This window comes from Athene cunicularia (assembly GCF_003259725.1).
Source record: "Athene cunicularia isolate RWA chromosome 1 unlocalized genomic scaffold, athCun1 chr1_part2, whole genome shotgun sequence".
NCBI lineage: Eukaryota > Metazoa > Chordata > Aves > Strigiformes > Strigidae > Athene > Athene cunicularia.
Genome location: NW_020799092.1, coordinates 22,798,719 through 22,811,949, shown reverse-complemented (window position 1 = coordinate 22,811,949; position 13,231 = coordinate 22,798,719). Strand labels below are relative to the sequence as shown.

The 13,231-nt window shown below is 36.5% G+C and overlaps 1 protein-coding gene across 1 annotated transcript in view; it reads right to left on the bottom strand.

The window, feature by feature from the left end:
* NDUFA9 (NADH:ubiquinone oxidoreductase subunit A9) overlaps window positions 1–13,231 on the bottom strand; it is a 32,750-nt gene that overhangs the window by 6,747 nt on the left and 12,772 nt on the right. The window contains exons 4-10 of the mRNA XM_026864232.1: window positions 9,264–9,434; window positions 8,373–8,470; window positions 8,090–8,181; window positions 5,016–5,157; window positions 3,766–3,868; window positions 3,054–3,121; window positions 2,825–2,901 (exon numbers count right to left, since the gene is read on the bottom strand). Coding sequence (XP_026720033.1) covers window positions 2,825–2,901; window positions 3,054–3,121; window positions 3,766–3,868; window positions 5,016–5,157; window positions 8,090–8,181; window positions 8,373–8,470; window positions 9,264–9,434 — 751 coding nt within the window. The remainder of the gene's footprint in view (window positions 1–2,824; window positions 2,902–3,053; window positions 3,122–3,765; window positions 3,869–5,015; window positions 5,158–8,089; window positions 8,182–8,372; window positions 8,471–9,263; window positions 9,435–13,231) is intronic.

Here is a 13,231-nt window from a genome sequence, read left to right as displayed (position 1 = left end):
CCCCCCCCCCCCCCTGCATTTTTTTTGTTGGGTTTTGTTGTTGGTTTGGTGTTTTGGGGGTTTGGTGTTGTTTTTTTTTAATAAAAGACACTGAATTACTGCTGGAATCAAACCCCTCCCCCCCCCAAAAAAATAAAAAGTTCATGCTAGGACCAAAACTGTCCAAGTACACAAAGCAATCCAAAAATCCAGAACTCTGATACAAAGAACATGAATTTCAGTTGATAAACCCAAAATTTCAAAAATGTCAAAGTCTGAGGTTGCACACATGAAAACTGAGCTTTCAACTAACATGTTCTTCAGAAAGAACAGGAATGTAATAACCACAAACATTTTTTTGATAAATGTTGGAAAAAAAGACAGAACCCCAAATGGCTACTACTTTAGTCTGTAAAAGCAAATTAGGGCAAAACATTCCAATGGATATACTTAAAGGTAGGTCAGCATATTTGGGAGGATTTAGAAATTAGCACCCAAAACTCTTTTATCAATTTCATCCAGGTGGCTGGATTATAGAACCTGAGAGAAACCTGCATTTCTGAAATTACACTAAACAAATTAAACTAAAGGACTACCACCAAACCCAAGATATTTAGTTTTCTTCTGTTAATAGAACTTACAAGAGAAACAGAGCAAAAAGTAGTAGTATCAAATTTACTTACTCAGCTGAGAAAATAAAACCCCTCTGTTTTCATTACTTATTAGAGGGTTTTTTACTAACATCCTCATGCCTATCCAAAGGTAGTATAAGCCAATTTAACTTTTATTCCTGCTGCGTAAGAACCACATAAGGATGTATAGTACAGCCAAACTTAAAAATGTGAAAATAAATACTGTTTGTTCCTTTACAAATTAGCAAAAATTAACAATAAAACTTCACTAAGAATAGGATCACACTGAAGTATCATTACATTAATCACAATACTAGCAGACAGCAAGCCCTAGAGAGCATTAGCATTCAGGATGGAAGATTTAATGAGTGGATGAAGCAAAACAAATGCCATGGGGGAAAGAGAGGAACAGGTAAAGAAGCATAAAAAAAATACTCAGCCATTCAGGAACAGCAACAACACCCCTAACTGTCATAGTTAAAACACTATTCTACCATATAGTAAGAAGGAAAAAAAAAAAAAAAACAGAACACCACCACACCAAAAACCCCACAAACAACCACAGAAATAGAATGCTCTTTTACAAAATTAGTATTTAAACTCAAATTTGTAACTCCTTTTTAAAAGAATAAAAAAAGCATCTCATACAGCTATAAGTCTAGGGTTATGCTGCAGAGTTCTGTTGGTTTTTCAACACTGTTTTGGATCTTTGGTTTAGATCATCATTTATGCAAAGTCTTTTCAGACATTGTTAGGTGCCTGAAAACGTATTCCTTGCAGTGAGAGCCTGGCATCTTTGCTGCCTCTGAAACCTGGGCACTGACCTCCTGGCCTTCTGTAAATTGCCAAAAAATGAGACTTTGAAACCATAACAATGCATTCAAAGTTTAGCCAATTGCCCTTCCATTTGGCTGCAAATAATGTTCTATTTAGTGTGTAATTCTCGATCTCTCCTGCAGTTGGAGCAGTTGCTTCTGCTGAGAAAGAGATGCACATAAAAAACAGGCATCATTCCCTTTTGAGACAGGCACCTTTGGATACACATCCATCTTCAAGTCTGCCCCCAAGAGATAAAATAGTCACTCACAGTCACAGTTTGTACTTTTGCATTAGTTGTGTCCATCTGACACCTATATATCTTTTCTTTTTGATTTACAAAAAACAGTTTTGAATGGTTGTCTAGCATTTGTTTCCACTTGCTCTTTACTGTGACACTTTACCATCCCAGTGATCTGAAAGCAGTTTCGAGTTACTTAATAACCTTATTGTTGCTGTCAGTAGTCCTTTCAGACCACTGTTAGCTTCTTTCTCTTATTCTGCTAGTTTTTGAGAAGTTCCTCAGCATGATCCAAAAGTTGAAGACCTGCTTGCTGCCTTTTCCAGAACATCAGCATACAGCACAGCCAGCCTAGCTGCCAGGGTAACATCTTCCTCAACAGCTCAGTTACAGCACTGAAGAAAAGGACATCACATGAGTAAAAGATGAACCAGCAATGTTCTCTGCATTAGGGGAATAAAGAGCTGTCACTGCAACTGCGTCACAAAATGAACAGGGGAAGAAACAATGTAATCTTGGATAAGCCTTTTGCAAAATCCAGGTACTACGCACACTGTCAGTGTATAAGGCAGGAAAGACAGAGATATGCACGCAACAGGAAAAAAGAGAGCTGTTCAGCATCACTTGTATCTCGACTAATTAGCAATTATTTTCTTTATCAAAGAATCTAATGTTCCTTTTACCGCATATATTGGGTGAAGACCAGTTCCAGTGCTATGTCACAGTATCAAAACATGGACCTATTACATTGGCATTTGCCATGTTTATTCTTAATGCTGATGACCAATTCTGACTCGGAACTTTTGTACACAAAATATTCCAAGAGATCACTGTCTCTAGCCATTCTAATTCCAGGTGGTTTCCACACAGTTTTAGCCGAATTTTCTCCCCATCTATGTTGTCTAGCATGTTTCCCAAGACTTGCCTATTTCTTTGTGTGCACATACATAACATTAAATGCAATGGGGCCCAAACTAGGATTTTCAGAGTACTCACAATAACAGCTTGAGTCATTTTTCCTCCCAAAAAGGAGGTGGAATTTATTGCAGCTCAAACTGTGTGCATGGATGGAGAAATTAAATGTACTGTGCAGCATGCCAAAAAATGACACCAAAAAGAAGTACTTCAGTTAATTGGAATCAGAAAAGTAACCTACCCAGCCAAGGCGTATGTTTTTCCTTTAGCATCAGGATCCTTAATTGCATTAATAATTGCCTTTGCTACATCAACCACCTGTGAGAAACAAATTCAGACAATTACCAACAGAAAAACAGGAATGCATGCACACACTCCTCTTTCAGAAGTGATTTACAAGGGGAAAAGAATAAACCAACACAACATACACAGAGAGGATTTGGGATTGTCTTGTTTTATTGAAAACTTACATATACTGGTTGCTTCACTGTTTTTTTGCCCAGAGAAATAAGAGGCACACCACCAAACCAGCGCATGTCTGATAGAAAGACACATACATAACTTCAGAATAAAATCTGTGAATCCTTTCAGTAAGCAAATAACCAATACTGAGTGTGCATCTCTTCTGAAAACTGACTTTAAAAAAAATTGGAAAGAATTACCATCCAATTTCAGTAGTGCGGTTTTTCAACACACATTTAGTTTTTTTATTAACAATGATGGCGAGGCTGTATTTACTATTTACTTAAAAGTGGTTGGGAGATATTTCAACTTGGCAAGATAGAGATTCCACTCTATTCTGTCTAGCAATTTCGTTAACAATACATTAGAGTCTTTGCTGTTGCTTCTGAAACCATAAGAACTCAGGTCAATTTTTACATTTGAGCCTTATCAAATTGAAAAAAATACTTTCAGGGTAAACTACTTTGAGGGTTAAGATGACCAGACCTTAGCTCAGAACAATCCAAATTAAAAAAAAAAATCAAAGTATAACTAGATTCAGAAATAATTCAGTCACGAGATGAAAATTTATTATGCTTCCCATAACACATCTTCAGCTACCAAAATACAATTCTGATAAAAATATACCTCTGCTTTTCAAAAGCAAATCACATTTTTCCTCTGTTCTCTACAGACAGGTATACAGATCATACATTGTTTTATTATTTCAAGAGTGCATACTTGCATAATGATTGAGAAATTGGTCCTCTCTCCCAAACATCTCAGAGGGCTTCAAAATTATAGCATCTGGAAATTCTTCCCTCACTGCTTTCTCTCCAACAGCCTATCATTCAATTAAAATAAACACATTCATCAGATCCATTCTGAACAGACCAGACGAAGATGTCTTTTCAGAACTTTACACATCCTGACTATAGCACTGAAAGAAATGACACCATCAGTAGCACGAAAATTATTTATATCTGAGCCATTTGATCTCTGAGATGCTATGCTAAGATAAAGGTCTCACAGAACGTCCCAGAAGTGTCACAAACATTTAGATAATTTCTTCTATTTGAGATACAATACAGTCTTAAATTTGTGTCACTTCGCTAGTAATTTAAAGTGACAAAGCTCAAAAAGGAAGAAGCCTAAAGTACTTCTCTGGCTTATGTCAGACCAGAGCTTGGAAGAAAACAAAGGGTTTACATAACCCCTGCTACGTTACCAGAACACTCCAAGAACTGCTTAAGTACAGTAAGAAGTTTCAGTGGGAGATATCTACTCTCCACATGGGACTGGCCAATATAGTAAGGCCTAACTATCGTATAGAGTTGTTACACATTCAGAGCGACCAAATTTTAACCCTGATTTTAAAAAGTTTTTATACTAAAGACAAGGCAGAGTACAATGAGCTTAAACAAAACAAAAATAGCTGAAACTGGGACAACAGCTATATTAAAACAACAAACAAAATCAGTAATAGAAAATTATACCTCCTAGTAAAGAAAAAAATTAGGATACCAAAACCATATTTATTTTTTTGTACAAGAGCAGGTAACAATCCCACTCCAAGGGCCTGTAATCATGATACTGATAGGCCTTTGTAACATTAATTTTGGCATCAACTACTTACTTTGCTAGGTCACTCCAAGCCTTAGATGTTAGGCCTGATATTGGATCCCAAACCATCAAACTAGTTCCTCTTTCTTAGTGACAGTAATTTTAGATGCAAAGATATACAAAGATAGAAGAAAGCGTTTTTAGGAATACAAGATCTATTTCCCTTCAAAGCACATGAAGTACTAAGGAGGATTTCTAGCTCCAACAAGCACAGTAACTCAGAAATTCCTCAGCTGCAGAAAACATTTCATAGTAAATTCATACACAGATTTCCTTCAAACAGATCCAGTTGGGGGGAACAAAAAAAAAAAGCCTAAACCAAAAAGCAGGCTCTCAGAAAAATATATTCAAAAGGATTACAGACTTACTTTACTCCTGAGGTATTTGGAAGGACTCTTCATGCTAGCATTCAGGTGAGAGATATGAATGAGTGTTTCCACACCAGCTTCCCTAGTTATCTGCGCAATGCTTTTAGGAATATTTACAAATTCGTCTTCAAAACTGAAGTTTCTACAACAAAGCAAAACCAAATTTTACTTTAAGAGCAATCAACAGTGGCTACCTACCAACCAAACTGCAGTCATTACATATTACCTGAATATATTTCAAAAACCTCTCTTGATGCTAGAAAATAAACTTTCTTTCATGAGAGACTCTTCATATGATAAAAACTAGTGGAAAATTAAATGCAACAGTAAGTTTCAATTACAGCTTTAGTACTGTCTGCTTTTTCACCTGTTAAGATTAATCAGTATGACAAAAATCCTCTTGCTCACTTGTCTGTGACAAATCTTAAACTCTTCCCAAGTGAAACGAGATTATTTTAAGAGAAGTGTTGCATCTTGTAAAAAGACAGCTTTGCTCAGATTTCAACACCTGCTTAAAATTTGACTTGTTTTGATGCACTCAATAACACTACAAAGGAGCTCAAAATTTCTGAGCAGCCTAAGTTAAGGCTGATGCTAGGTACTGGGGAAGTAGAAAAAAAAAAAAACAGACCAAAAAACACACAGGTACTTATGCAAATGGAAAATTTTGCATTGATAAAACAGTTAGAACCACTTCATAGTAGCTGTAAGGGACTTTAGGGAGAAGTATGCAGAAAGAACAACTCCACTCACTTTATGGCATTCAAGGGGCCTAAATTAGGGGGTTCAATTCTAATCTAGTTTGGCATCTGATCAAGAACAATACAGAAGCTCTGTCTCCAAGCAGAACTGACACTATAGGCTGGCAGCAATCCCAAAATTCTTTCCAGCTATCCCAAGACTGCAAGAAAGAGAACTGGCTTCTCATGTCTTTATATTGTCCTTGTAAGCACCCTGCTCCATCTTTTCCATTTGCTTTGGGTAACAAACATCTCGTCCAAATGCCTCTCTCCCTCTGTCCTTATCTACTCCCACAGCTCTTCAGATCCCACTGGAGTCTAAAGAAAGCCTTAAAAATAAAAAGTTATTTTTGACCCTTCAATAACTAATCTGATCCTGGGAACCATCACTCCTGTTCTACTCACAAAAATAGATTTTAGAAACACACAAGAACGAACAACATCTCTCCTGTAACTATGGAGTTTTTAAACAACATCATATACACAGATGAGACTGTACACTAGTACCAGGCAAGGAGGAAAGCATTTAATGTCAGGCTTTTTTTTTTTTTGACTGATCTCTACTTCTAACATTACTTTTTTTTTTTTCCTGTGTGAGTTTTTCATAGACTTTGGGATGATTACAATGATTAGTCTGACTTCACGTTTAACATACCATAGAATTTTATCTCAAATGTTCCAGCACCACCAGTGATACCAACATGTATAAAATACATGGTAAGAACATCTGTGTAATACAAATTGAATAAAGTCTTTAATACGTATCAAGTCTCCTCTGCTTTTGAATCTGTTAAAACTGACCAGAGTGACAAGGTTTGGGGGGGTTTTAACTAGAAAGAAACTTTTTCTTGTTGTCATCACACTTCCTCTCAAAAACAAAGAAACTCTCCCTTATATAAATCACTTTTTACACAAGTTCAGAAATTTTAAAGTAGAAGCACATGTGAAACATGTACCTGAAAGATAAATAGAGTTTACATTGCTCTTGGGCCAACTGTACAGACTTTCTTTTCTTCCCTCACTTCTACATTACAAAGAAATTACTTCTGTTTTGAAAGCAATAAGCATTTGAACTCTTATGCTCATAATTTAATAATAATGCAAAACAATCCTGACAGGTTGATTTGTACATTTTTACCTATATCCTCAATTCTGAAGATATAAAAAGAATCAAAAACCTTGTCAGATGCACAAGACCGAAGTTAGTTTAGGTTTGGTGGGCTTTCCCTCAAATAATCTATGTTACAGACTCCAACAGTGGGACAAATTGCTAAGTGACTATCAGAAAAAGAAAGTACCTCTACAAATTTGAATGTGACATCAAAGTGTCTCCCAGAAGCTAAGTCTGATATTTGACTAGACAAAAAACAGCTGGAATGGTATGTCTGTTGGCAAGCACCTAGTTTAAGAAAAATAACTGTACAATCTGAGACCACTAGTTCTATTAATACAATTTGACTACTAATTCTACAATTTCAACATCAAATGGCTGTTCACCAAAAGGAGCAACAAAGGTATTAGGCTTGTAAATGCAGATGAAACTAATATCTACATTTGTTTCTGCCCACAACAATAGCAAAACTGTGTACCGTATAAAGGCATATCACACAACTAATGAGCTTTTGTCTGGCAATTCTGCACAAGGCTTTAAATAAAGTGGATATAATTGCACACACACAAAAAAATGAGACTCCTATAGGTATTTTTAAAATTTTTTAAAAAGTGAGATTTTTTAAAATGGATTTCAAACAGGAACTTTTTTTTAATAATTTTTTTTTAATTATTGCTAAAAATGCTTATGTAGCTAATAGTCTCTGTGCCAAAATTCTATCACGGAATGATGTTACTAATTGTAATCTTAGGAACTCTCCATCAGCTATTCCTGTTTGCTAACGTTTACCAGAGAATTGGAGAAACTTATTCTAGCAGGCTACAATCCATCACTACGCCACTTCTTAATAATGTAAATACGAGCTTACAGGAAGTGGAGAGCCTTTGTCAACTATAGGAAGACACCTATGAAACATCTGTACGAATGGTGTATGAAAACAACACATTTAAATGTTCTCAGAGAGAACAGAAGTTGTACACTAGAAAATTATCAAAAGAATGCACTTTTTAAGAGCAGATCATAACCAGGACTCTATTTAACCATTTAAAGAAATGGAAGAAGTTTTATATGCAAAATTTCAGTTTTGCCTTTTCACAGAAGTCAAGAATAATGTCAGCATCACTGCTTCCTCTATGTATGCTGTAAAACATGGCTACAATATCCAATACCTGGTGCATAACTATCTAAATAGAACAAAAAAAAAAAAAAAAAAGGAAAATTACTTTGTTTCCCATTCCTTTCCAACAAGATTAATGACCACATTGCTGTGCTCCACGGCTCTTCGGATAGAGTCTTTGTCCTTACAGTCCCACTCCTGTAACCAGAACATCAAATGGGAAAAAGATGAGATAATGTGTAAATAGGCATAATCAAAGAAAGCTCTTTCACACCATTGCCATTTAGAGGCTAAACAATAGTTGGAGTTCTGACTTTGAGAATGATTAACAGACTTCCTTGTATAGCAATGGTATTGTATTTGATCTAAAGCCAAAGAAAAAGACTTACTAAGAAGAGAAGTTGCCCCAGGTCACCCATCGGCCGCAGATACATAAGGTCATACTGATCACAGCGATAGGGTATGATTACTTGAGATCCAATGCGACCTAATTGTTCAAAAAATAAAGTTTCATTTATCTCAAAGTACTACATAACTTTAAGTAAATCAAGTTCTGAATATACAAAACTTTTTTTTTCTCTGGCACTAAAACACGATAAATATAGATATCTTGAATAGTTATCTGCAAAGCTAAAAGTAGAAGTAAGTTTTTGAACCTACATCACTGGAGTTATTAAGCAGGGACATACTTGAATATTTGAGCTTGTAAGACAAAATACAGAAGCCTGCAAGAAGCTTGTTAACAAAGAACAACAACAAAAAAATTGCTCTGTGTGCTGTAACCATAGTATGATACCTAAAAAGGTGTCACATCTAAGGATATTTGCATTCTTTAAGTTGCATGGAAAGGAGAAGGAAAAAAAAGCAAGTTATTTTCTAAAACTTCTATTCAAAAGGGCAATTTTAAAGAATTCCAATCAAATTCCTGCAAACATTTTAGTAAAATGTCCTAATAAGGCCAAAACCTGAAGAATCGACTACATGCTGTACCTCTCCTTAGATCTGCATTTTACAGAATGAAAAACAGTACTTGAAAGGGAATGACTTATTTTAATGATTTGAACCATCTTCAAAAGATTCTAAATTTCCTAGATTAAAACAGTTTTTACTAATTGCCACATCTTGGCACTTTAGCTGAACAAACACTATGAAAATATCATACATATCACTTTTAAGATCCAAAATGCCAGAGTTTTATAGATTATCCTGCAACCTGGAAAAAAACCCTAGAGTTTCATTAAACAATTAATGTTTTAATTAGCACTCCTGGGGCATATTACCTAAACGGTTGACAACATAGCGTCCTAGGAAACCTGTAGCCCCAAAGACAGTGGCCACGATGCCACTAACAGAGGATCGTCCACTTTTTCCATGAGGTATCACGGCATGATGAACTTGGCGGTGCTGCTGCAACACAGATGGTGCTGCAGCTAACACAGAAGTGCCAGGGCCTACAACACAAAATGAGAGAGAGCATGTGATATAAGCTAAAAGTTAGGAGTCCCAAACCATAGTTAGTGTTATTTTTCTCTCTATTTTCTCTAATCTCCCTTAGCTAAATTTCTCACATCAAGACTCCTGACAGGCTATTTCAGAGACTTTGGATAGGTCAGAGGACAGGAGGCTTGAGGGAGTTGTTAATAAAAGTCAAAGACCAAACTAAGAGACAAAAGGAGCAGACTAAGGTTATCAGTTCCTAAACAGTAAGTAAAGCTTAAATGGCTAGCATTAGTACTTGATGTATAAGGTGGGTGAAGCACAGAGGTTAAACAAATAAAGAATGCTTGCTACAGGTCCCACCCAAGCACATCGACATCCTGCTCCCAGATCTGGGATGTGCGGGACAAAGACCTCAGAATCACTCTAGATGCAGTTAACCAGATTTTTTTACCTCAGCCTAAAAGTAGCAGACCCAAATGTTGGAAGAGGCAGCAATCCTCCTATATCATAGCTCTGGAGCGAAGGGAAATTAAGAGATGCAAAAGAGCCAGATTCATGATGCGTAGAATATTGCTTCAAAGCTGTTCCTTTCCTCAAGGAGCTATGAAAACTTAAAAGCCACAGATATTGGACGTCACTAGGACACTGACATAAGTTGACAAGGTAGCTCCAACAGGGAGGTTGAAAAGAAGAAACATACGTCCTCTCCAACCAAGTTAGCCAAAAGCGAGAAGTAAACTGCTTGTAAGAGATTTTTAAAATCAGAAATGTTTAGTGTTACTACGCATCCATGCTCAAAAAAGAAAGGAACAGATGAAATATAGATTGCATAAACACATTGCAGATATCTGGCTGTTGAGAAGAGCAGACTGTAAGCGCTGGCATTGGGAAACTAGCCTGAGGATATAACAGAAATCTAGGAACAGACCTTCAACTTCTAGTAAATTGTGGCCATAAACATCTTCTGACTAAGAATAAGCAAAAATAAGTTTAATCTTCCCCATATAAATCTAAATAGCAAGAATCGTAACAAAACCAAGATTAGTATTCGATATCAGAATGACAGATGCATTAATAAACAACAAAAAGTCCCAACTGTACACTGAAGGAGTACATTTCATCCCAGTACAGTTAGGTATTACCAGTTAAAGCGGCACTGGTGATGTAGCTGTGATGTTAAATAGATCAAAAAGATATTGTATGTTTGGCCATTTCAAACTAGAAAAGCCAGCAATATTTCAGTGCCTGAAGGAGGTGTTTCTCTACATCAAAAAAAAAATCTGTCTATCCCTCCTCCTCTCTCCATACCACACAAAATGGAATAATAAAAGATAGCATATCTCCAATTTTGTCCTGAAAGGTAGTTTGACACCCACTTAACTAAATAAAGCAATCACACAGATACACTTGTATCAAATACTGTACTAATCAAAATTGTACTTATCAAACTTATTTATCAAATAAATATACTGTGTCTAGCAACTATACGCCAAATTGGCTGATAGAAATAGGACAAAATAAGATATTACCTACACAAGCTTCAAGTAGGTATATGAATTCCTAAAAAGCAACTCTCCTACAAAATAGGTCCAAGCTCAGGAACAGTTAAAGTAGGCAGAGTATCTGTCTTAAAGTGGCAAATATGTAGGGCCTCTCCATTACTGAGACAGAGACCTTCTGACTAACTATGAGAAAGAAGGAAAATACACTCTATGATAAGCACTCATTAAAATAAAAAAAAAATAATAAAAACTCAAACAAAAATACACACACACACACAAAAAATTAAATCACACTGCTTGTCAAAGATCTGCTGGAGTTTAATAGAAATACACAATTCTGTGGCGTCCAATTCATGCCTGAAAACCTAACATGCAGTTTTAAAAGTGACACAGTATGTTCATATTAAAACTTATAATACCTCAAACTGAAATTTTAAGGAATGTGACGACTCATCACTACCATATTCACCACTTATCTTCATTCTGTGCTTTTTCTGTCACCCAGTTAATCTAACATTGCCCTCTAAAAATCTTTGTGTATACTTCTGCAGAATTACAGTGAAGGTGAAGACAGTAATTTCAATGGATTTCCAATACTGCACATCTTACAACACATTATCACATTACCCCTACAATGTTATCTGACACAGACTACACAGACCATACCCTACGTTTTTACGGTCAAAAGTCTTGGGGAGGGCTGTTGCTTTCTTTCCTTATATTTTTAAACAGCAACAGAACAAACTTGTAAATGAAAATAACAATATATACTGAATACTCTGTACAGAATAAAGCCTGTACGTATGTAACAGGTACCTGGAGAGTAGAGATTAACCAAGCTCAGTAAAAGTGCAAGTGTAAAGGATAACACTGAAGGAGACAGCTGGATGATCTCGTTACCTTCATTCTTGTAGTATTCTGATAACTAGGGTTTTGTTATTTATTTTTCAGGAAAAGCATTGAAAAATGACTGGGTTCTTCATGATGAGCAGGATTCCTTCAAGTATGCAAAAAAGCTACATGGTATGCCAAGACAGTGAAAGAAAAAGTTTGCTGACCTTATACTCCTCAGTACTTTGTTGACATACACTTCTCTTTCTAAAGGTTTGTTAAAAAAAAATCCATAACATTCATATTTACAGAATTAACTCTACCTCTGTTACTTTTAGACAGGAACACATTTCAGTCTTTACAATATAAAACCTAAAAGCAACAGATTTCAGTCCACTATGAGCACCTGTTGAAAAAGTATTATTAAACACATCAACCCACGTAAGAATGACAGGAAAATTAATCTGAAAAAAAACAGCTCCACCACATCTTCCAAATGCTGTGTTGGTTTTGCTGTTGTTTCTGCAAAAACTATTAACGACAGGCTCTTCGTGATGCTATCACTGTCACACTAATGAATAACACCCAATTAATGTTTTGTTTTCTCCCACCTGTTGTATACACCTGTTGGTGCTTGCCTTACACCACAAGGTCTTTAGTGGTGTACATCTTTTCTTGTTCCATAATTGTACAACATCTGTCACAAATTAGCATCATCTATGGCTACATGCCCAATTACTACTATTTTAAAAAGTTAAGATTTAGTGGTATCCATGAGATTTAAAAAAGCAACCTAGAGATCAATATACAGATTCCCAACCAGTGAAGGACCTTCCACATGGTGTGGAGCCCTATCAAAATGCAATATTTAGTAACTCTGGAGAACATAACTTAACAGAGCCAGACAGCTTTCACAGCCCATGATAATATCTCCAGATAGAGTAGCAATGTTTAAAGTATGTTCAATTTTTTCCTCACCTTTATCAACCAACAAAACCTGTTTCCCATCTCCCATTTTACTCAACAGAGAAGCACAAGCTCAATCAATTTAACAAAATATCAGTTCTGTTTTGCTGGCAAAGGCCCAAAGACAAGCTTTAATTTTGGTACTTGAGTGGGTTTATAGACCACGACCAAAACGCAAAGGTCACCTAAGAAACTGTAAAAGGATCCAAACTTTTAGCCTATAGGGCAGCATTTCATTGCCTGAGATTGTGACAGTCCCAACGAGACAACCCAGCATACAGCCACACGGGTAGCGGGAACCAATCCCACGCAGTCCTTTGGGCTACAAACCCGAATTCCCTAAAAAGGAGGAAGGCAGAAAACCAACCACTTATGCCACAAAGAGTTATTTTAGCCAGTTGGTTTCAGACGCAGCCCTGGGAGCTTCCTCCCCCAGCCCTGCCGCGGGGGCGCCGCGGGGAGCGAAGGGAGGCCCGCAGGCAGACGCAGCCCCGTACAGGCTCCAGCAG